The 23,679-nt window shown below is 48.3% G+C and overlaps 1 protein-coding gene across 10 annotated transcripts in view; it reads right to left on the bottom strand.

Annotated features, from left to right (window-relative positions):
* Window positions 1-752: 752 nt before the first annotated feature.
* The window catches only part of Pras40 (Proline-rich Akt substrate 40 kDa), a 68,763-nt gene continuing 45,836 nt past the window's right edge, over window positions 753-23,679 (bottom strand). For 4 of the 10 annotated variants that reach the window (XM_077705153.1, XM_077705154.1, XM_077705155.1 and 1 more), the window contains exon 9: window positions 753-2,076. In XM_077705153.1, coding sequence (XP_077561279.1) covers window positions 1,948-2,076 — 129 coding nt within the window. In that variant the 3' untranslated portion in view covers window positions 753-1,947. Of the gene's footprint in view, window positions 2,077-12,137; window positions 12,225-19,069; window positions 19,210-23,679 lie in introns of those variants that run through there. The other 6 variants (XM_077705149.1, XM_077705150.1, XM_077705151.1 and 3 more) reach the window with 4 other exon arrangements.

The raw sequence follows: 23,679 nt of genomic DNA, 5'->3' as shown, positions 1-23,679 counted from the left end.
GAGTGATATTGTTAGGACTTGCTTTACTCTCTACGCGCCGGGACATTTTTGTTGACGTAAATAGTGTGATTAACGCTCATGGCGGGAACCGCTAATTGCTGCTGTAATCCGTCTATAATGGAAAAATGAATGGCTGTAGAGTATTCAGTCTATAAGGGGAAAACGAATGGCTGTAAATTGACTTTCTTGTGTGGGGTGCATTAGGGGAAAACGAATGGCTGTAAATTGACTTTCTTGTGTGGGGTGCATTAGTATATGCCTCCTCTTGTTTCATTGGCATCACAATCATTAGTGTTTAGTAGCTTAAAAATTTATTCGAGCTTATTTAGGCATAATATAAAGCTTCATTCTGTCTTATTCTGTCTGGAGTTTGAGCGATTCCATTTCTGTCTCATTATCTCATAAGATATTCTGCCCTTTCTACAAAATAGAGGAAATCTGGAGAAAGTCACAATCGTTGTTTCATGTCTCAACTCCTTGCGACGAGCATACTTGACAAGGCTGTTTTGCTTTTCAGTGATCAAAATGTTGCGAGTTTTTTTAATTGCTCACGCAAGTAAATTTAGAGGAAAAGTGGCCGCTAGAGAGGCCGCCTGCAGTGGCATGCCAACCCCCCAATGTGCTCCAAGGCCTTCAACCAGGACCACCTCTTCAGCGGCTGCAACCCATTTCCCAAAGGGAGGGCACCACTCCAATCACCAGACCTAGACAACCAACTTTGTCAGTTGAGGGCATCTAACCAGGCATGTTCATAATTTTTTTCAACAAAGCTTTATTCATTCACTCATTGCACATTACATGGTTGGCCCAACTCAGTTCCCAGGCCGTTGGCTGGGGCAGTTTCTGCCCTCACTGACAACGCCCCCAGAAGTCCTTTCCACTGCTCTTTGAGCCGGCCCTCTCCTTTGAAGAAGACTGCACCCCGAGCTGGCTGCCAGGGCTCCACATAAGGCGCACTCCAAACACAGAGCTGTGTCAAGCTGTGTCAAGCCGTGAAGGCAGCCTCTAGCTGAGAAATCATCCAGTTTTGTGGTGATAAAAATAAATCAAACTGAACTGAGTGTAAACAGCCACACCGCACATGCTCTTCCATTCCACACCATTCCAGCAGCCCGCATCTGGAGCTGATGCACAGAAGAGCTTATGGTACTGGCAAAAGATGCAAATAATTGCACTGTCTTTTCTTCTTCTTTTCCCCCTAGCACGTGCCAGCATACCAGGACAAATGGTGCCCCACACAGCCGTTCATCTTAGTGGGGCTGGGCACACTCTGCTTTAATCTCTTTGTGGCCGACCCTCCCCAAGGGCTAGGTCGCACTCTCAACACCTCCTTCATGGACATTTTGACCAGGACTGTACAGTGAAGGCCCACTCACTCTCACAACAGCTCACTTAACTGCATTTACATAAACCCTGAGGCCAGTTCCCCAAAACTCGGGCTTCAACTCACCCCGCAGAAGTTGCACGAGATGCACTGAGTCAAATCCCTGCTACAGGTGCCCACATGCGTGCACGCCTATTAGAAAACAAGTTTGACGCCCCTCAAGCTGCCTACTAGAAGACACGGTTCTGTAGAAAAACTCGTCTGGTTACCCATGCATCTCGCTCCCCTTCTCGCATTGCTGTACACACGTGACTGGTGCGGAACAATGATCCTCACTTCCCAACCATTGTTGTTGGTGGCTGTTTATTTCTCTGCTCGCCCTTGGCGAGGTTAAACTGACCAACAAGCACTTGCTGCAGGAACTCCTCCCAGCTGCCCGTTTCATCTTGTACAGTCCATCGTGACGTAGGACCCAGTTGAGCCAGACTGGACACTGTCACAGCGTCGCAGTAGCAGATTGGCGGAATCCGGCCGTCATTCGACTGTGCTGCCAGAGGCTGCTACCCACAGGCGCACACTCGGAGGCGCTGGCTGCGCCCACACCCAGCCGCACGTGCTGCTCTTCAGAAGAGCGCCCTGTGGGTGGAGTTGAGCCGTGGCCGTGGCAGGTCTCCGAACATCTCGGTGCCATCGCAGACGCTCCTTGCCAAGGCCTCGATGTCGGCTCCGATGCGGTCATGCTCTACAGCATACTGCAGTGCGGCAGGGGCAAAGGGCACTCGTTACCGCCTGTTGCCGTGAGAGGTACTCAGAATGCACCAGTTCCAAAACTCCCCCTAGGCCCCATGCAACAAAAACCAGTTTGCAATTGGGCCCCCTGCACTGGGGGCAAACAGGGGCAAGCAGGGGGGAAGTGGACTGCCCTGTCATCTGTTGGCAGACAGTTGAAGCAGCACCCAAGCGCTTCTTGCTGCTGCTGTACGTCATGAAAGAAAAACTCTGGAAACAAGTACACATTACACAATTTAACGATTCCTAATTTTGAAAGCAAGCTTTATTTTATTAAGTTGTGTTATTAGGTGAAACTATATTATTGTATAAGCTCTTTTTTTTGTCTTGCCAGGGGTGAGAAGCGGAATCAGATTTGGGAGCAGTTTTTGGAGCAGCGAAACCTCAATTTTGGAGCAGAAGAACCTTGATTTGGAGCATACGAACGACGTTTATTATGTCACCCTAGGAACCTAAAAAATCAAATTTTTGGCAACTCGGGGGGGGGAACTTCAATTTTTAATTAGAACACTGAAACAGCCTTACAGTAACATTTTTTTTACCAGAGTATCACAAGGTACGAACTGCACAACCTTTTTAAAAACCATTTTTAAAATTTTAGTCTCTATGCATAGATAGTGTAGAGTGCATTGAAAATATCAATTTGAAAGACTAATCAATCGTAACACATTTTTATTACTGCGTGATGCCGAAATTATTATTATTGTAATCCCAAACTCGGCTTTACGCGCAAGTGTAGACCCATGGCAAAAGCTGCGCAAAGCAAGGTGACAATCGCCGCACCCCACCAGCTCTCCAATTCCAATCGCCAAGGCCCACTACGGCTGTAATTTGAGCAACATCGGTATGTTTAGCCACCACTCTTTTGGCATTCGATTTCACTTCAGATAGATGAACCATTATTACTAGCATGCAATAACAGCCAGCATAGGCTTCGGACAGCAAAGTTTGCCGGGCGAGTGCAGCACCGACCGCAGCAGAGCTGCGCAACCCTGGGTCGGTCCCGCAGCGCCGGCCGTCTTCAACGATCGCGAACCGCACATTTGCAAAAAACGTGTGCCATAGTGTTATTTGCGTGTGTACCTACTCATACCTCGGCAAAGTTGGCACGGCTCACTCAAACTCACTCACAAATTTTTTTTTCGAATCACCACTCACTCAAACTCAGACTCAATGCTGAGCAGCACATCTGTGCTCACTCAAACTCAAACTCACACTGAGCACAAAACTCAGAACTCACTCGGACTCAAAACTCAAAATGTACTCAAACTCAAAATGTACTCAGAACTCAGAATGCACTGAAACTCAAAATGTTCTCAGTACTCAAAATTTACTCAAACTCAAAATGTACTCAAAACTCACAATGAACTCGGAACTCAAAATGGACTGAAAACTCAAAATAAATTCAGAACTCAAATGGACTCACAACTCTCTCGTGCTAGGAATTTACTCCGGTTCAGATGGACTCTGCTTTCATTAGCATTCACAGTTTCCAAATTCACGCATGGTAAAAATATTACGGGTGAAAATTCGTGAGCTCAAACTCTTGCATTCGGCACGACATGACACCGTAGCTCCAGTGAGGTCGGAAACAATTTTCGTTGCAGATCTAATACAGCTATACCTGCTGGCCACGATGATTACCGCTTGTTGCAAGCAATTGTACGTATATATTGGATACCAAACTCTTGATGTAGGCCCTGTGTTCGTGTTGATGGCAGAGATGGTCCAGACTCAATGGTGCGCTGGTGCCCCGGGGCGAAACAAACAGGATTGGGCGAAGGGACGTGGGCTCACTGCTCCGTTCATTTGCGTCGAAGCTGTTTAGGGTTACAGTTCCGTGCATTCTCCCTCTGCATCCTGAAGAAACGCCTTGTGTCAAAGCGAACTGTGCCCGCAAATCTCTGAAGCGCGAGGCGTTCATGGATATGCCTTTGTTTTTTAATGCATAGCATTCTTTGCCGAGTACCCCCCCTTCCGTTCCCCCAGCCAGGATCGTGTAATTCCCTGCATTTCCACAAAAATGCAGATATCACCGAAGTTCAACCTGTAATCATTATAAAAGTGTAAATGTAGAGAATTCATCAAACGAAATTTAACAAAATAAAAAAAAGAAATAACAAGAAAGAATATTGAAAATGGCGAACCGCGTAACACGGGAGTCATGGATAGCCACAGATTGGGTTAAAACACGGTGTAAGATATATTATTAGGTGAGGACACAGCTTACAAAACGAACGTGTGCTCTTCGTTTTGATAAAGTCGCCAAACTGGCGCCGCTGAGACCGTTGATTGAAGCGCTCTCCAGCGGCAGAGAAAAGAAGCTTCCCAAGCGCCGCCCAATCGGAGGTGTTCTGATCTCTTCAACTCCTTGTCGGGCCTTCTCGGCAGCTTCCGTAATCGGTCGTCTGCTCGATTTCTGCTCGCCGCAGCTTGGCTGGTTCTGCCGGCCGGGGGTGCAGACGATAATTTGAAGAAAGCCGTGTGAAAGCCTTTGCACTCGGCCCAGTGTTTCAACGTGTTCTAAGCATGTGTTCCGAGTCGGCAACAATCAAAAGAAGGTATAAAACACTACACCGAATGGAATGTGTGCCGCGGTAGCCATTCAGCGCTCACACAAATGAGATATTATGCTGCGCTTTTTATGCTTGCGCAAGGAAGAAATGAGGTGCAAATGTTTTATTGAGTAAGTACTGCAACGGATGGCAAGAAATCGTGACAGTAATTAACGTTACCTGCTATCCTAAACGAATGAATGCATGCTCTGCAGCCATCCCCAGCAGAAAATGATGCTACTTGCGGTCAGCATTTTTCTGAGTCCGGTTGCGCGAAAGCGTTCTTTTTGGTGCTTTGAGGGGATGTACTACTGAATGTCGAAGAGAGGCGCGCTCGCAGACGATGCAGTGCCGTCGACTTTACCGTTGGCTACAGGCCCCCAAGCTACTCCGTACAAGCAGCGGCAAAAGAAAGCGTCCGCTGCCGGAACAATGCCCCGACATACAAGAAAGTAGGCAGTTTGTGAAATGGATTAAGCTGGCGGCACATATGTTCATGTTTCTTCGTCGTAAATGATGTTGCACAACTGGGGTAAGTCCATGCACGAAGCAGCGGAGACGAATCGATGTTGTCAAACTCACTGCCGGTGTCCAATGTTCTGAGGAGCTGCACGCGCGTCTTAATGAACTTAGGACGCCCGAAATCTCGCAGCGGTTTAAACAATGCAATAAATTACGCGTTAAAATTGCACTGTGTGAGCTCAAACAATGTTGTTTTACACGGATGCCGCTGGTGCCTGCGAACCACCTGGCTTCAGACAGTCGTTGTTCAAGTCACTTGAAGCCTCGGTCGCTTCGAAACTTAGTTAAGAGTTCTGCCACCAGATGTCCTTTCAATCAAAGGTCCACGCACGGCGCCACGGCACCACCAACTCTATTTGACAGATTTTTGGGCTGCTGTGTCCACACCTAAAAGTATATCTTACACCGTGGGTTAAAATTCAAAGTGATGTGCCGCTAGGGCAAGTGGGGTATCAAATGTAAGGTCTCGGGTATGGAAATCACGTGGGACAAACAAAAAATGCTTCGTGGTCATAATCATGACTTAATTATCGTGAGTCATAATAAACGTTGGACTTCATAATGATGACCCGTAGGCGTATGGGGTCTCAAATTAAATGTTTCGATTAGGGAAATAACGTTGTACAAATAAGAAATACATCCTGGTAGTAATAAGGACATAGTCACGGTGAATCATACAATAATTTAAAATCCATTGGTATGTCGCTAGTGTGTCCCCCCCCCCCACCGAATGGAAGATCTTGGTGCGGGTGTTCGCGTGGGAAAAAATGCTTCCTGGTTATAATCATGACATAGTCATGGTCAGTAATCGCTTGGGTCAAAAATTGGGTTGAAAAAGGCATCTCTTATTTGTCCCGCGGGGAATCACTGGGGACAAGTGAGAGATGCTTCCTCGTTATCCTCATAATAAGACATAAATTACATTAATATTCAGAGAAATTCCGGCAGACTGTGTGGTGCATCAAATTAAAGCTTTCGATGAATAAAATCATGTGGGCCAGATAGAAAGGGCATCCCGCTGATCAGGACTAGTTAGGAGTAAACTGCGCAAATTCATCGCAGATGCTAGCATGGTAGCACAAAAGGAATTGTGGTGTCAAAGGGAAGGGTTTGAGAGAGAAAATTTACGCCGGTCAATGACCGCATCGTAACATCATTATGTGCACTCCGTAAGTAAAAATTCGGAGTTGTGTCGTAAGTTAATCGGGGCTGTACAATTATTGGTTTCCGTGTCGGGATTCACGTATAGCTAAAGCGAACACATGCTACTTAGTAATGGCAAGTTCAGTTTTGAAGGACGGAAATACTGTAAGTGCAAAGCTCCAAAGCGTGAAAATTCATTTATTTCACTTCCACATTATCCCCATCATCAAACACTTCGAGGAACACTTTGCCGTGATGTGATGGGGTCGAGTCATTTTGGAGCAGCTTTTGGAGCAGCCAAAAGTAGCTTTTGGAGCAGCGAAATCGGCTTTTGGAGCAGCCAGATTAAGATTTGAGAAATATTGCTAGAAGGGGAGCAAAACAGCCAAGAGGAGCCCCAAAAGCAGCATCTTGGGCACACAGAAATGTTTAAACAAGTTTAAAGACATCTGCCACACAGATGTCTTTTAGCAGTGACTATGAAATGTCTTAAGACTTAAGCACCGAAAGAGTTCGTGTGAGTGCGTACATGCATTCACTGCATCAGCCAAGAAATCATGAAAGAATTTTAAGTTTTAAAAAATGACTATCGGGGTAGCATTCCCATCGGTAGGCTACAGAATGCTTCGTAAAACCATAATGAACGGAACACAGTGACACGCAACAGAATGTACTGAGTGCATTTTATGTAAAAAATTCTAGCGCCCAGCCTAAATGTCTGTTTCTCTCCAGGTTCGCAAGATGAAATCGCATGCTACATGCCTTCTCCGACTTCTACACTCGCTTTCCAATTTGCAGGGGACTAGGTTTGCAACAACGGCAACTCTCTCGCTTTTTTGAGCAGTAAGACTCTGTCTTCATGAAGCGCCCACACAGCTCGAGAAAGAGTGTCACCTATAATAATCATTGAGTAGGTGGACCAATGGCTAACTTATTTGAAATGAAGACAAAAATAAAAATCAGTGAAAACGTCGACCACAATCTTCACAAAGGTAGCTTTCCAAAAGAAAGTTTTATCATAAAACGCTTTCCTGAAGCGCTCCTGTAGCGTTCCTCGTGAACGACATGTTGAGTGAGGCAAGATCACTTTCTTCGAAGCTCAACACTGTTCAATGAACCGGCTTACAGCCGGTCCCAAATTAAGCCATCTTGAACTTGCGCCCCTTTCCCCTTTCTGCTAGCTACCCTTGCTATGCCCTCTCCATCTTGACTCCTCGGTATCAGTCACCTGAACTCCTGCCAAGCTTTCATCATCATCATCATCACACCTTATCTACGCCCACTGCAGGGCAAAGGCCTCTCCCAATAATCTCCAATTATCCCGGTCCTGTGCTAACTTGCCAAGCTTCATTGCAAAGCAGATAGTAAAGCGTGAATCGCATGGCGCGTTTTTACACGCGATTCGTGCGCGTCGCCGTTGCGAGCACGGTATTTTTACGCCCGCATCGACCATATTGCGCCCGCAGCACCTTATACCTCGGTCAGAAACTGAGGTGCGACACGCGCGACAGTGGGAGGGGCTTGCTGACTTGCCCCAATGGGGAGGCGCGCGCCTCATGACGGAAGTTTCGAAGCGCTCGAGACAGCCGGCTGGCTCCTCCGGAGATGTTTTCGCACTTTCCAGCGAATATAGGTGGCGCAACGGGGTATCCAAAATGGAGGACAGGATAATGATCGGGACGTCGCATAAGCGCGCGCGTCTGGGGGAAAAAGCCAATCCGGGCCCATTAGTGTCTCTTCAGACAATCTTTTCCCTTGCCGATGAGACACGGAGGTGCTTTGTCGAAAGCGAAACAGTTTATAACGCCAGCCACACAGTGTTTTGTGGCATTAGGGAGGCCACCGATGACATGCTGAGCATCGAGGGATTGTGCCTGCAACTGAACTGCGTCACCAGCCAACCGCACTGCGTGAACGTTTGTTGGCACTGCAGGTTCTATAAAGGATGCTACACTTCCATCCATGCTCGTAAAATTGTTCAAGCACACCCTGCGAATATTTATTAAGCGCCAAGCAGAGCTTGGTAGACACAACCGAGCACAGCGTTTTTTTTATTGCCACTTGAGCAATTGTGTCGGGTTTAGTGCGAATAATGCAAGTAAAATATAATTTTCTGAGCTGTTTTTACAAGGAAAGATCCAATGGAGTTTATGCAGGATACAGGTAATAATAAAAATACCGAAACTAAATATCAAATGCTGACGCCTCCACGGCCGGGCCTGTTACATCAGCTGTGCTGCGCTTTCAGCGCGTTGTCGGAGACTGTCACTAGCGGCGCGAATGATGTTTTATAACACCGCTTTCACCCACATGATTAGCTCATTTACCGCACAAGTAATTTCGTGTATGCTTTGAGGGGCATTTTGAAGATCAGTTAGAAGCGGTCGCTCGAGCACCCCGCACCACTTTGCAACCAAGCCGCCGCCACGTTGCCGCGGCCGGCCGCGCGCAGCGTGCGGGTGTTCCGCGGCAGCGTCAGCGCGCCTGTGGCATGCACGGTGCGTTTTCACGAGCAGAAAACACTCCAAGATTTCCTCCTCCTCAACGCTCGTGGCGTAAAGAGCACGCCACATGAGAGGAAGTTCAGCGAAACGAAGCTTCGGCGCAAGATTGGCGCAGATTGCTTGAAATCAGAGTCCTTGTAGCAGGATGTAGCAGGATTTACCTCTCGGCGCAGTTAGGCGCAATTGGCGTAGCTATCACATCACTGACTTTGCCTTCTTCTGGACTGACCATCATCATCGTTGGTTCCTGGACCGGGCGGCTGTGTCGTAGAATAAACATCCTACTTCACCAAGTACCCAAGGCCCTTACAATTCAAAAACCCTCATCTGGTGCTTCAGAGGGATCAATCGTGCTTGCGGTATTTGGCCAGGCCATCTTTAAAGGGGCACTAAATAGGCTTCTGAAGGTCGCCATTTCAATCGCGCAATCGCTAGAGTACCCCTTCACGACAATGTATACCAAATATTACACCTCTGCGTAAAGCAGGGGCCGCACAAACATGCAACAAAGATGCTTTCTTTCTTCCCTGCTCACCTACCGCTTCCTTGCCGCCACACTGCCACGCTCCGACGTGCGACAGAGCGGTTGTGACGCACCCCTGTGACGCATGAAGCTCTCAACAGTACGGCTGCGCTATTGGTGGGCCCCGTTAAGTGCTGTAGCCAGTCAGCGTTCTCGGCTCTGGGGGAAACGCGGTCACACGGCGCTCCTGCACTGGCGGCACGGACGAACGTAGATCGTCGCCATCCGTTACACGAGCTTAGCTGAGTTTGTAGATATAGCGCATCGTTTACAAGGTATGAATAACGCTGAAAAACACGGAACATCTCTGCGGGCACAAACTCCTGCTACACGCGCGACCGGGCAAGCATCTGCCTGCACGGTCGACAAGCAGCCCACTGTGTGGTGTACGCGCGATAAGGCATACACCGCAGCAGCTAAAACTTGTCACCGCCCGCCAGAGCGGGACTATTGCTGAAAATCAGTTTGCAAATACGTGAAAGGGGGGTGATAGTGCAGTGAAAGATTGCGCGAGGGATCATATCGTCGTCGCGGCCTCGCAGTGTCTGGATAACTGCGGCGATGCTGCCTTTTCCCAGACCTCGGTGGGATGAGTTCACCGTGACAGCGCCGCATGCCGAAACGCTATCAAGCCGCTATAGTCGTCGGTGGCAATCTTCAATTATTGTCGTTAGCGAGCATGTTGTGTTTGGAAGCCCCCTATCTTGCCTTCAAACGCTTGTTTCCGCTCGTTTCTGCCGACGCGCGCACAGCCGGCACGAGGAGCCGTTCGATGCGGGCCGGCCACCGACCAACCCAGCTGTAGCGGTAGCAGATGTAGTAGGTGGCGCTTGGCCGTTGTCTGCTAAAAAAAGAAGCGTGACGTACCACCGAGCGGAACCAATGGCTGCGCGCTTCTCGAACCAACCCTGTTTCTCTAGGTGGCCTTGCGCCTGGTCGGTGACGTTTCCACTTCCACAGTGCTTTGGAGGCGCGGTGAAAGAGGAAATGTGCCAGGCCTTGTTGCGGGCCCTTTTTAATGAACGATAACTCGGCTAATACTGAATGCTTTTAAACCATTTTTGCGGCAGGGCGTTTTTTGGATAGTACTCCAACGATTGCGCACGTAAAAGCGCAACCGTTGGAACCCTGTTCAGGGCCCCTTTAAAACGTGGTTTGGTCAACACCCTGCAGCTTGCAATGTCTGGAAAAAAAGTACGCGTAGCCACCAAAACAACGCTGGTGAATAGCCACAGGGTCAAGATGGAAATGAAAATTGGGGAAACCTTTTTAAATGCCGGGATGGGTCAACATCCGCAGCCAACCACTGCTCACTGTACCCCGCTTCTGTAACTTGTATAGACTAGAATTTTGCCGGGTCGGCCATTTTCTAACGATCGAGGCACCACCTGGCGGGCATTTCTTGGGGACTGCGGGGGGAGCAGACGACGTCGCAGTCCCACGCTGTTGCTCCGTGCCGCGCATGGATATCAGACGTCCAGGCGGCATCGAAAATCGGTAAGTGTCACTTATTCGGTACGTCAGCAGTGACAAGTTCAACAGGGCTTTAAAGAGAACGTTCAAAGCGTCCGAGAGCTGTCAGATTTGCCCATAAATTCTGCCCCCAACCCGCTGAGGTGGCGGGCCACCCCACAAGCGCTATGTTCTGATGGGGGTTGCCTGTGAAGCTACGTTTAACCATGCAAGCAGGACGCGCGACTTTTCATCCCCAATTGATGTTTATTTTCTTAATTGGGGGCAGGTTGCCATCACTGTCTTTTCTTGGCAATGTGCAGGAGCTACTCGTCCGGGCGTGATTCCGCCATTGTTGGCTGCACCAAGCTGCACCAACAATCAGAGTTAGGGCAAAGGGCTTGTGCAACAAACATGTGATGTGCACCACGACAAAAGAAGTGTCTGCCTGTGCAGAATCTATTTGCTGCACAAATTTCTGGTGCCCGGGAGTGCTGCCGCAAATTGATCGCCGTGCTGAATCGGAAAGACTTTGAAGCAAGCAAATTTGCCAGAATACGTACGGTCGTACGCTGCTTCCTGAAACACTGTTAGTAATTCACCCTCATGTTCAATCCCTATCGCACGTGTTCCTTCTCTGGAGGTATGTTCTGTTCATCTCATCGACGGGAAGCCGACAAAAATCATTTGGACACCTATGCGGCAGCTCGGGTATGCGAAAAAGTAGAGCCGAAAGCGAAATAAAAGCGTCGTAGTGGCGGAGAACGCCCGGTTGCGCCAGGAAACAGCTGTTCGTGGCTCCCACCTGCCAGTGAAGCAAGCAAACTGCCGTGAAATCTTGGTGTATCAAATAAGTTGACCCTGTTTGGCAGCAGGAAATAGTGTTAAGAAGCGGCAAATATTTTACTTTTATGAGCATGTACAGCCGGTAAAAGGCTTGTCTATAACAGAGCGTTCGTACTCTCAGCCCTATCCTGCCCCGCCGGAGCGGGATTTGAATAAAACTACTGCGGAATTCTGAAGTCTTAGCCTTTCGCTTTTGCCTCCGATATGTTTGGAACGAGTATGTTCCAGCAGTTTTCGGGTGTAGCTGGTTGAAGTTGAAATCGCTGTTATAGACAAGCGTTTTACCGGCTGTACGTCTACGACCTGCATAGTTAAAGGAGTATTTCATGGCTTTGTTTAACAACCAACTCAGTACGAGGCATGGGAGCACGTATTAAATGTCAACACGTTCGCGCACCAACAGCAGCAAGCCATGTTTGGAAATTTGCACTATCCCGCACTCGATCGAAGGCGTTCGCTGATTGCGCCAACCCACTTACTTCTTAGCGTATACGTAGGAGGTATATCAGCCCAATAGTTCCTAAGCTGTTCCATGGAGACGCAGGCTTGTTCACGGATGTTGAGTGCTGCAATGAGTCAAACCAACCACACTTTCAAGATGGCGTGCCAACAATTGATTGGTTGATTGTAGGGTTTAACGCACGGACGCAACGCAGGCGTTGAGGCGCGCCGTAGTGGAGGGCTCCGGATTAGTTTTGACCACCTGGGGATATTTAACGTGCATCAAAATCCCGAACACACGGGCGTTTTTGCATTTCGCCTCCATTAGAAAAGCAGCCGGCGCGGCCAGGACTCGAACCCGCTACCTCGTGCTCAGTACCACAACGCCTTAGCCACTGCGCCACCACGGCTGGTAACATGCCAACAATAACGAGTACATTTATATCTATCGGGCACTGAATAAGAGCTTTTTATTTAACTGGTCATTATTCAGTGCCTTGAATTCGAATGGTTGCATCCATTGACCTTCCTTCACCGAGACAATATTTTGACACCCTACACGCCCTATCGGCATCACTTTGAATTTTAATCCAATCATTGACTAGCCATGACTACATCATGATCGTTATTTATTCTACGCGATTCCCCTAACCGAGACCTTTAACTTGATACCCCACAAGCCCTATTGGCGACACTCTAAATTTTCACTCAATCTATGACTCACCACGACTATCTCATAACTACAACCAGAAAGCATTTTTATATTTGCCCGACAAGATTCCCCTCCATCAGAAATTTAATTTGACACCTTGCACACCCTAGCAGGATCATTTGGAATTTTAATCAAATCTGACTAACCATGTAGACTGTAAGCAGGACGTATTACTTATATGCCCCACGTAATTTCCCTAATTAAAACCAGGAATTTGATACCGCATTTGCTTTAGCGGCCTGACCTTGAATTTTACCCCAATCTATGACCAAAGGTGGCACTGGGTGCACTGGGTGTTGCGGGCTCCAGTCCCTTTGTGGGCGCTGTACGGCGCCCAGTGGACACTGCTTCACAGGCAGCAATGACTCAGCGTTTTATAACACCGCAATGAGTCCAAAATTTCCCTTCAAGCATGCACCATGCCTCACACTCAAGGCTGAAACACGGCGAACTCGCGGGCACCACGCTGTTTTTGATGAATTCCCGTCCTTCGGGTCGCGCACCTTCCCGCAACAGATCAAAATACTAAATGTGAATGCAACCACCCCATAACCAAAACCACGCTACAAATCGGCGTGAACTACGAGCAACTGCTTCACCCGGTGGCCATGTTTTCCAATCTTCACCGCACCAAGACGGCAACACCCAGTAATGTCGTTCTGGAAATACGGGGCTCCAAAAATGGCCGTTTTTTTTTTTTTTCATCACAAGTACAAGCAGTTCGTCACCTCAATACACAAGTATTTCTTGTACAGGACTTTGGAATGGTTTTCAATGGGAAAACTTTAAAAACCCACAGAATGTGCAGCCCGACATTGGAAATGCGAGTGTTGGTTGGAGAAGTGAAAGTGTAATACTAATCCTAATACAGTGTAGACCGCTTATAACGTATGTCGCGGGAGCCGCAAAAATTCGCACTATAAGCGGTACCGCCCTATAACCAAAACGTGCGCGAATTCGACCAAATCGCCACCTACCTCTTAAGTCATCCTAAGTTTTTTATCACCCAAACGCACAGCACCTAACAACGAAGGCAGGGTCTTTATTTCGTATTATTTTTAACATCAGCCGCAGCTGCAGGGTCTCACATTGCAAAAGCGCGGTCTTACAAACGGCGAGTGCGGCTTTAACTTCCGTTGTGTTTGTGTCTTGAAAGACCATGGCTGCGTTTTTTGCGTCTATGAAGATGCCGCAGGACATGATAAAAAAGAGCAGCGGGTTTCTTTTTTTTTTTTTTTAACCCCACCTTGTGTTCACGATGCCGAAGGCGGCTGCTTACCAGCGCAACGTACTGATGGTGGAAACCTTCGCACGGCTCGCTTGTTCGGAAAGAGCAGTGGCTTATCTGCAGAATGTTCTACAGCGTGAACCGCATGGAGCGATTTCTCGTGAAAACGTGCAGCGCACGCCGCAGGCGCGGCGACGCCGGCGCGGATACAACTGGAGTAATGTGTGCGGCGCAGTAAGAGGCGGCAACATGGCGTCGGCACTGGCCGTGAAGCGGTGCAGGCAGCTCCAGCGACAACTTCTAACCGCTCGCTGAAATGCCGCATGAGGCGCAAGCGGAGATGCTCGTGCAAGAAAAGAGCTGATAATGTGACCGCAAAGTGGAATATAAACTGCCATCCACGCTGCTTGTGAAAGCGCCCATCAAAAAATACCGCGGTAGTAAGCCTAAAGTCCCTTCATCTGATCGAGAGCCGGCTCGGGGCGCTTCGAATCTCCCGCCATTAGGTGCACGTCTTTCCATTGGTGCAAGTCGTCAGGCTCCTCCCACTGTCCCGCGAAGAAGCCACCGCGAGCGCGGAATCGTAGACGCGAGCATGAAAAAAACGCACGCGCAACGCCGATGTGCACAATTCGTGTGCAAAAACGGGCCATGCGGTTCACGATTAATAGAAACAACTTGCTACGCGCGGACGGGGAGTCGGTTGCTATCTTCCGAGGTGCATCAAGCAAGGACAGCTGTGGTTATCACGTACGCGCGAACTAAAGGGTGCCTATTTTTTTCTTCTGTGTAGAAGTTAGAGGAGAGCAAGGGGTACGCGCTGCGTCAGATGGCCGATTTCATCATTTATTTTTTTTCTTTTGCTACCCTAAAACGATGCCCCAGCTGCGCCGGCCGATCAGCAGACCTGCCGAAAAACCGCACTATAAACGGTATTGTGGTTCGGCCAACCGCATCTTAAGCAGTATGCTTATGCATTGAGTTCTATGGGAGGCAAACCGGTGGTCACAAAAACCCGCGTTATATCCGGTCCCGCACTATACGCCTCGAGCTTCGCGATCGCTGCGCCGCCTGCCGCCACTTCTCCGCAGCGTTGACGGGATTAGCGCTGCGTGACTGATAGGGGCTCGTGCAGTGTTTTGTTTCTATTTCGCTTCTTTTCGCCTTTCCATGCCCTAAAAAAACTTATGGTGACGACTATATGCAAAGAGTACGTTTAGGTCACTTAAAAAGCAGCTGCGTCTTCGTAGAGTACGCGATCGCCTGCAAGAGCTACCGGGGACGCGGTTCTGCGCGCTTCGTCGCCGCTCTTACGAGCGTCGGCGACGGCAGCAACATATCACCCATGTCACCTCCAAAACATCAGGCACAAATGAATTCTACTGACGCCTCGTTTAGACCCGATACTGGCACAATGAGAGGTTGGCTTCATTTTGTAGCGTGGACAGCGAATGCGGCTTCGTCTGGCATATATACGACGCAGAAAAATATGTTTCGGTGATGTGATTTCCCAATCCCGGACAATAACTTATGCCTTTTATAAGAATATAAACCATGCAAAAATGTAAAGTATATTCCAAGCCTGTGTGTCGTTAAATATGTGCCCACACACGCCATATAGCAAGAACCAAGGAAATAAAACCAAAGTAAAATAAATGCTGTGCCAATGCGGAATTTAGAAACATAATAGCTCTAACGGAAATGAAAAAAAAAAACAGTGCAGCTTCTGGCATGCTAAAGACGTTCGTCTAAACTTAAAGGAGCCATGAAGAGAAAACACAAGTTTGGTTCATTCAAAAGATTGTCTCGTTAGAATCATACTGACACCACTTTTAACGTAAACTTCGCTCAAATAAGCTACATAATTAGGAAAAACGGGAATGGTCATGCGACCCACCAGCTCATTTCCCGCAACTGAACCTATGATGTCACATGAGCTAAGCTCTGCGATTGGCGGAGGCTGGCAGAAGCAGACGAAAATTAGGTAGAGCTTACAAACTAGACGAACGAGCGATTTGCGCTTAAATTTAGGGCACATTCTTTACAAAGCATTAAGAATGATGGGACAAACAGTGGAAGTTACGAAAGCACATGTAAACATAGAAGTACTGATGCGTTCTGCTGTTCGTACTGCGCACAGCATGCTTGGTTTAGCCAGCTGCACAGCACTACGGGGCTTGGGGTTGTCTCAGACGACACTGGCCGATTGACGCAAGCAACGGTGTCTTACGTGACCCCATTTGTCGAGCGAGCACTGTTTCAGGGAACGAATATTTTCTCCCAGAACAAAAACAAGCCAGGTTTAAATGCGGGCAAAAACAAACCAAACGCTTGCCACGGTATGGTGGCGCCATCTACGTTACGGAACGTAAAGAAACGCGGGAACAAACCAACACCGCTGTACAGGGTGGAGACAACCTTTGAACGGTCCCGTGCCGCCGCAATTGGGCCAACGGGCTCAACGCGTTATTCTTCTCGTTTCCCACGAGACCTAGCAACGTGAAACAGACAATATGATTCAAACTTCTTCAGTAAACCGCGTTGCGGCGATAATTTTAGCGCGGTTTTGACACAATGACTTGCTTCGGCGGCGAGCGAGCAACCGAAAATGGCGGCGCCAGCATATACGTGTCTCTACCCTGTACGGCGGATGCGTGAATGAAGGTACTCTAGGCTGCAGAGCGGTCGGTTCCCGTGATGTCACTTGGGACCACGAAAACGCACGATTGAGCGGGAAAATCAAAATTTTAACCTAAATTGTTTAATTTCTCAGTGAATAAAGCACCGTTTGTATCCGGACAAGCGCTGGGGGCACTATAAAACACGAAATCTTTCGAATAAAACCAACTTGCATTTTCCCTTCATGGCTCCTTTAAGCCAGGTAGGTTTCACTAGACCAACTATACGCGAAATGCACTGCTATTTCGCGAGAAATCAGTGGGGGGGGTGGGTGGGTGAGGAGGGGGACGCCGTGTACAAATGCGGAACGGAATCAAGCAATTAACGTTTTAGTAATCCCACACAAAAATCTCGCGTTCACTTTCCTTTTGTTTTTCTACTTCAACGAAGAGCTCATCGTACGGCGGACGCAGTTTTGGAAGTATACAGGGTAGGCTGTTCAACAAGCGATGAAATGTGTCGTTGGAAGAGTGAGGTATGTGATAAGGCCCTCTGATTTCAGTTTCTGGTTTATTCTGCAGGCTTCCTGTGCCATATGACGATATTTCGAAGAAGCATTTAGTTGCGGACGCGGATTATATTGTAAGCCCGTCTCCGCGCTGCTCGCAGAGGATATATATGTAGCAGATGGTCTGCGTGCGCGCACCTCACGACAAGACGACTCTTTCGCGTGCTGATCCCCGAGTATAATTATGCATTGTCCATCGTACTTTTGTTGAATATTCCCACAATTAACACAGACTGGCTTGTAAATGGTGGTGATCAATATCTGAGGTATAATATTGGCAAACGTAACTTATGTTGTCAGGTATGAGTGCTCCACTGATTATGTAAGTGCACAAAACAGATTTAAATCGTAGTGTATAGCCGTAGCATGTACATCTGAGGAACCGGTGGTTACGGAGACACGGCTAGTAAATTCAGGTCAGTGTAACTACAATCGGCTCCATCATACGCCGGTTCCGCGACGCTGGCCTGTGACACACACCTGGCGCTTATACAGACCGAAAATACCACACTAAGGTCGCGTCGGAAACATTTACACCCTCGTAAACACACCCCATTTGCGAACAGAGTGACTGCTCCACACAAACATGAATTTCCAACGGCCACAAACGGTAAATCTCAGTCGTGAACGTGCCGCAAAAGCAGCGGCGGCACTGGGGAGCGGGGCGCGGACTCCCGCACCTGCTTTCGAAACAGGCCGCTAGGCGGATTTCAGTGGCGCCCCTACAGGCCGCGCTCGAGGCGTATAAGCGGTTACGTTATAAATGGTCTACACTGTAGTATTAGTAGTAATACTATCACGAGTGAATGAAAAGATGGACAGGGTTCGTACAGGCTTCAAAAGCAAAAATTCAAGGGTTTTCAAGGACTTTCAAGGACCAGAAAACACATTTTCAAGGTCCCCATCTAACGTTTTATCTGGGATTATTTATAACTTCTCCAACACAATACAAAAGTTTTTTATGGCACAATGCCTAAGCCCATTGGTGCACATTTAGATAGGTGCTAACGGGTTCGCAAATGCTCCCCCAGCTTTATTTTTTATTTTATGGCTGGTATTTAGAGGTTTTTCGTTTTCCTTTGTGTTTGCCGAGGCTGTTTGATTTCAAAACTTCGTCAATGTTGCCTGCATCTCCTGCTTTGTCAGCAAGAGTATCAGCTGAAATTGAATCAGCAAGTGTCGCTTCAAGGCAGGATGAACTATGTGCACGTCCACCATTTGCACGTAAAAGCAAACGTAGACTCGAGCGTATGAGGCACAGACTAGATGGAAGACGCAAGATAGAGAACAGAAGCTGGCTTTAACTGGATTGTATTGATATGGATTAGACTGACAAGTGCCTGCTCCCAAGGTTGCCTTGTAATAATGAAAATCCACCAAACTTGTAATTTCCCGCAATACACTGAAACTTGGTTGTTACAATGTTTCTTTACATTTGTTAACACCTAAAATCCATGACAAACACTTTAAATTCTTGTGAAAAGGCAGGGCCATTGATTCTGTCCGCAAAAATCAAGGGTATTCAAGGACCATTTAAAAATTCCAGGACTTTCCAGGCCTTGAAATTGACACTTCTAAATTCAAGGGTTTTCAAGGACCTGTGCGAACCCTGGATGGAGTGCGGGCCATACAACAGGAGCACAGCCAATGTAAGAAGACTCATGCGTACGAGTTTGTGACGTGCTTCATAGCGTCGCAGGAGCCATCCTGAAGGTTTGTTGCCTTTAAATACCAACCTGTTCCAGTTGTAACTAGGTTTTGAAAAATGCCTGGCATTTTTTCTGTTTTGTTAAGACAAATATCTGTCGGACAAGAAAGCGAGTGTCATCCACAGGAGACGTGCCTGCTGCTGCTGGTGCCGGTCGTCGTCCCTGAGGCGCCAGCCAGGCATGTCCACGGGCAGGGAGTAGGCAATGTGGCGCACGGGGGGCTCGTCCAGGGCACTGCTGCTGCTGCCGCTGCTCACGCCCCCCGCCCCCTCCGCTGCGCAAAGGAAACACCTCCGCTGCGGCATGCTTGCTTGTGTTCAGGGCTATGGTTGGCAGGGACTATGGTTGGCACTTTGGAAGGGACAGGAGGGACGATCATGGCAGCCCATCTGATTCATGTGTCCCAATATCGGCAGCTCCACACCGATGCCCCTCCACATGTGACGCATATCCACACAACGATAGGCAGGGGTGAGACAGCTGAATCAGATTTGGGAGCAGTTTTTAGAGCAGCGATATCTCGATTTTGGAGCAGAAGAACCTCGATTTGGAGCAGAGCGACTTTATTATGACACCTTAGGAACATAGAAAATCAAATTTTTTGCAACCCAGTGCAGAAAAGTGCACTTTTTAATTGGTTTTGAACGTACATAACACTTGCACAGCCTTTCAATGAAGCTTTTTCCACCGGAGTATCACAAGGTACGAACTGCCCTGCCTTCTTACAAACCATTTTTAAATTCTTAGGCTCTGTGCACAGATAGCGTGGAGCGCCGTTCAGAATATCGAATTGAAAACTAAGCAATCGTAAGGCATTTTTATTGCCATGTGAATGTGGAAATTACTATTTTTGTGATCCCAGACTGGGCTTTACACACAAGTGCTGAGCCATGGCAAAAGTTGCGCAAAGCAACGTCGCAGTCGTCGCACCCCACCAGCCCTCCCAGTTCAATCCCGAAGGTGCTTGTTCACTAGGATCGTAATTTTAGTAACGTTGGTATGTTTAGCCACCTCCCTCTTGGCATTAAATCTCAATTCAGATAGATGAACCATTATTACTAACGTGCCCACCCCGCTATTGGACACGGCTTGAACATTTTACGGCGATGTAGCCTGCGCCGTCACTTCTGCAGTGTCTATCACCCATTCCCACTGCTCGCAAGCTCCCTGTGCATTTTATAACACCGCAATGAGTCCGAAATTTCACTTCAAGCATGCACCGTGCCTCACACTCAAGGCCAAAACCCGGCGAATTCGCGGGCACCACGCTGTTTTGGATGAACTCCTGTCTTTCAAGTCGCGCAACTTCCCATAACAGATCAAACGACTACGTAAATGTAAACCCAGCCACCCCATAACCAAAACCACGGTAGACATCGGTGAAGAGCGCTCTGCCTGAACCACGAGCAACTGCTTCACCCTGCGGCCATGTTTTCCAATCTTCGCCACACCAAGACAGCTGCGCCCAGTGGTGTCGTATCGGAGCTTAGTACAGCATGTTGTTGGGCTAGTTGGTGCAGCATCATGAAAGTAGAAAAAACTGCGCGTAAAAGACAGGACCGTGACAAGTAGACAGGACAAGCGCAGTGTCCTGTCTACCGTGACAAGTAGACAGGACTGCGCTTGTCCTGTCTACTTGTCACGGTCCTGTCTTTTACGCGCAGTTTTTTCTACTTTCGTACCGGAGACACGGCGCTCCAAAACTTCCCGTTTTTTCATCAACTTACACAAGTAGTTTGTCGCCTCAGTACACATCAGTATTTTTTCTACAGGACTTTGCAATGGTTTTTGATGGGAAGACTTTAAAAACTCAGAATATAACATGTGCAGCCTGACATTGTGACTTTCGAAAAAAATATATCTCGGGGACAATTTTATGCATTTTTTCCCGCCGAAACTGATGGGAGCATTAAAATCCTTGGCTCTCAGACTGTTTTGGAGCAGTTTGGCGCAAGTTTTGCCATTTTCAAGCTTTTGGAGCAGCCTGGCGCAGGAAAGCAAATTTGTTTCAAAACTGCGCAATATGCGCAGCTGTCTCACCCCTGTGATAGGCCAACACTACCAAGACCACTACCGAAAAAGCCATATGAATGACAATACTGCCAACATCAGAAGGGTCATATTCAAGGCCCTTACTTACATGAGCACATGAGGCTCACGGCCACTCTTTTTTTCTTTGCAACCTGAGTGATCTGATATCATTCGTGGTATTTAAGCAATTTACATTGCTTCATTGCCTGTATAAATTCTACATGCTACTGCTTTTTTGTTGTGGATCAGTTCTAGTGACTATGACTGTTTTTGCATGTTTCCTGCAAGCTAAATGTACTGATTGGTATAATTTTGACTAATGGTTCCCTGCAATTAATATGAGTCATTTCATTGGACCCTTTTCTGGCCGCTGGCTGCTATGGGTCCAAACAGTGTTTTGTGTACTCTTTGTAGTGCAACAAAAATCAATTGATTGATTGATTGATTGATTAACAGGCACAAGCTCACAACTAAATTTTACCCCCAAAAATGGAATACATACCGCTTCTTACACATGTGCACAGAACAGCCAGTTTTTCAGTAAAACAAAAGTGCGGGCCAGAAGCCGGTAACAAGTCGCCCGCAAGCCAATGAAGGCCTAGTTCAAACACAAGAACCACGTCAGTTAAGTTAGAAAGCCCAAGTTACTTTGCACGGGAATAGGTACAAATTCTTGGACAAAATGATGCACTGTTAAAACTGCCGGCCTTGTGTGCATGTGCCAGAAGAAGTATATACAGTGTAGACCGCTTACAACGTATGCCGCGGGAGCCGCGAAAATCCGCACTATAAGCGGTATCCAGGGTGTCTAGCAAATTGCCTAATTCAATTTCCCTGACTTTTCCATGTTTTCCATGACCATTTTAAACGAAATTCCCTGACTTATACAACAGGCGCCATTCTGTGGAAATGGTCTATGAAGCATATAAAAAGTATATACAAAACACATTAACTTCAGTTTGAGGTTTGCTTGCCTTCTGTTACGGCTTCAGAGAGTTTATTTCATCTTGCGGGATAGAAGCTTCAAGTTGCGCTTCAGCGAGCACTTTTTGCTTTTTTTTTTTTTGTTTATTGTCCTGGCTCGACATGCAACGTGAACCGCATGGTGCGTTTTTGCACGCGACTCGGGCGCGTCGGCGTTGCGCGTGCGGTTTTTTCACGCCCGCGTCGACGATTCGCGCGCGCGGCAGCTTCTGCCTCGCTCAGAAAATGACGCGCGTCGCGCGAGGAAGTGGGAGGAGCCTGCCGACTTCCGCCAATGGAGAGCCGCACGCCTCATGGTGGCAGTTTTGAAGCTCTCAAGACAGCCGGATGGCCTCGCAAGAGATGTTTAGGCTTACGTAACCCCGGCAGGTATTGCATGGGCGCTAACACTAACGGCGCGGATGATGTTTCATAGTACCGTTTTCGCCCACATTATAAGCTCCTTTACTTCACAAGTAACTTCGTGCGTGCCTTGTGTGGCATTTTAGAGAGCGCTTAGAAGCGGTCGCTCGATCTCCCGTCACCAGTTCGCGGTCGAAGCCGCCGCCATGTTTCCGCTGCCGGCGGCACCGCGCGCAGCGTGCAGGCGGTTCCGCGGCAGCGTCAGAGCGTCTGTGACGTGCGCGGCGCATTTTCGCGAGCAGAAAACCACTTCATGTTCCTTTTTGATTAGGTAATTCTGGCTTCCGATGTCATAAGAATGAAGTTCTTTCAAGATTAGCTCTTCAAAAAAGCGCTGACTCTTGAAATTCGCTGGAAAAAAAAAAAAAAGCGCGTTGTGCGTGCGATTTGGGCACCACCTACATCGCCCCTCTGCACAAGTGCAAGCAGCAACCTAAGCCAGCTGTGAGCTGCGTGAACCGCACGGCGAGTTTCTGCGCGCGATTCGTGCGGGGGATTTTCACGGTCGCGTCGACGATTTCGTGCGTGGCTCCTTTCCTGCACAAGCAAGTGCGTTTGTGCCTTGAGTAGCATTTTAAAGAGCGGTTAGAAGCGGTCGTTGGAGCTACCGCACTACTCCGCGGCCGGTGCAGGGTGCAGCCGCCATGTTGCCGGCGCCTGCCGCTCGGCGCGCACCGCGCAGGTGGTTTTCGCGGCGGCGTCAGCGCGCCTCAGGCGTGCGCGGCGCGTTTTTGCTTGCAGAAAAACCAGAAAACGTTTCATGCAGTTTACGTTTTCGTCGCGCGCGAACGTGTTGCGTTCGGTAACTTCTTGGGGGCCCCCAACACTGGTTTCCCCTATTCTGAAACTGTGGGCAGGCCCCGACGTGGTTTTCCCTGACTGGTACTACTTGATTGAAAAATTCCCTGACAATTCCCTGACTTTTCCCGGTGGCGCAAAATTCCCTGACTTTTCCCGGTTTTCCCGGTCGCTAGACACCCTGGGTATCGCACTATAACCAAAACGTGCGCGAATTCAACCAAATCGCCACGTACCTCTCAAGTCATCCTAAATTTTTTATCACCCAAACGCACAGCGCCTAAAAACGAAGGAAGGGTCTTTATTTCGTATTATTTTTTAACATCAGCCGCTGCTGCCGGGTCTCACACATTGCAAAAGCGCGGTCTTACAAACGGCGAGTGCGGCTTTAACTTCCGTTGTGTTTGTGTTTTGAAAGACCATGGCTGCGTTTTTTGCGTCTATGAAGATGCCGCAGGACATGATAAGAAAGGCCAGCGGGATTTTTTTTTACCCCACCTTGCGTTCACGATGCCGAAGGCGGCTGCTT

The sequence above is a fragment of the Haemaphysalis longicornis genome, unplaced genomic scaffold (assembly GCF_048455015.1).
Source record: "Haemaphysalis longicornis isolate Haplotype H1 unplaced genomic scaffold, Haemaphysalis longicornis Haplotype H1 scaffold_3, whole genome shotgun sequence".
In the NCBI taxonomy this organism is placed as follows: Eukaryota; Metazoa; Arthropoda; class Arachnida; order Ixodida; family Ixodidae; genus Haemaphysalis; species Haemaphysalis longicornis.
The sequence above is the reverse complement of the archived record's forward strand: the minus strand, read 5'-3'. Positions and strand labels throughout refer to the sequence as shown.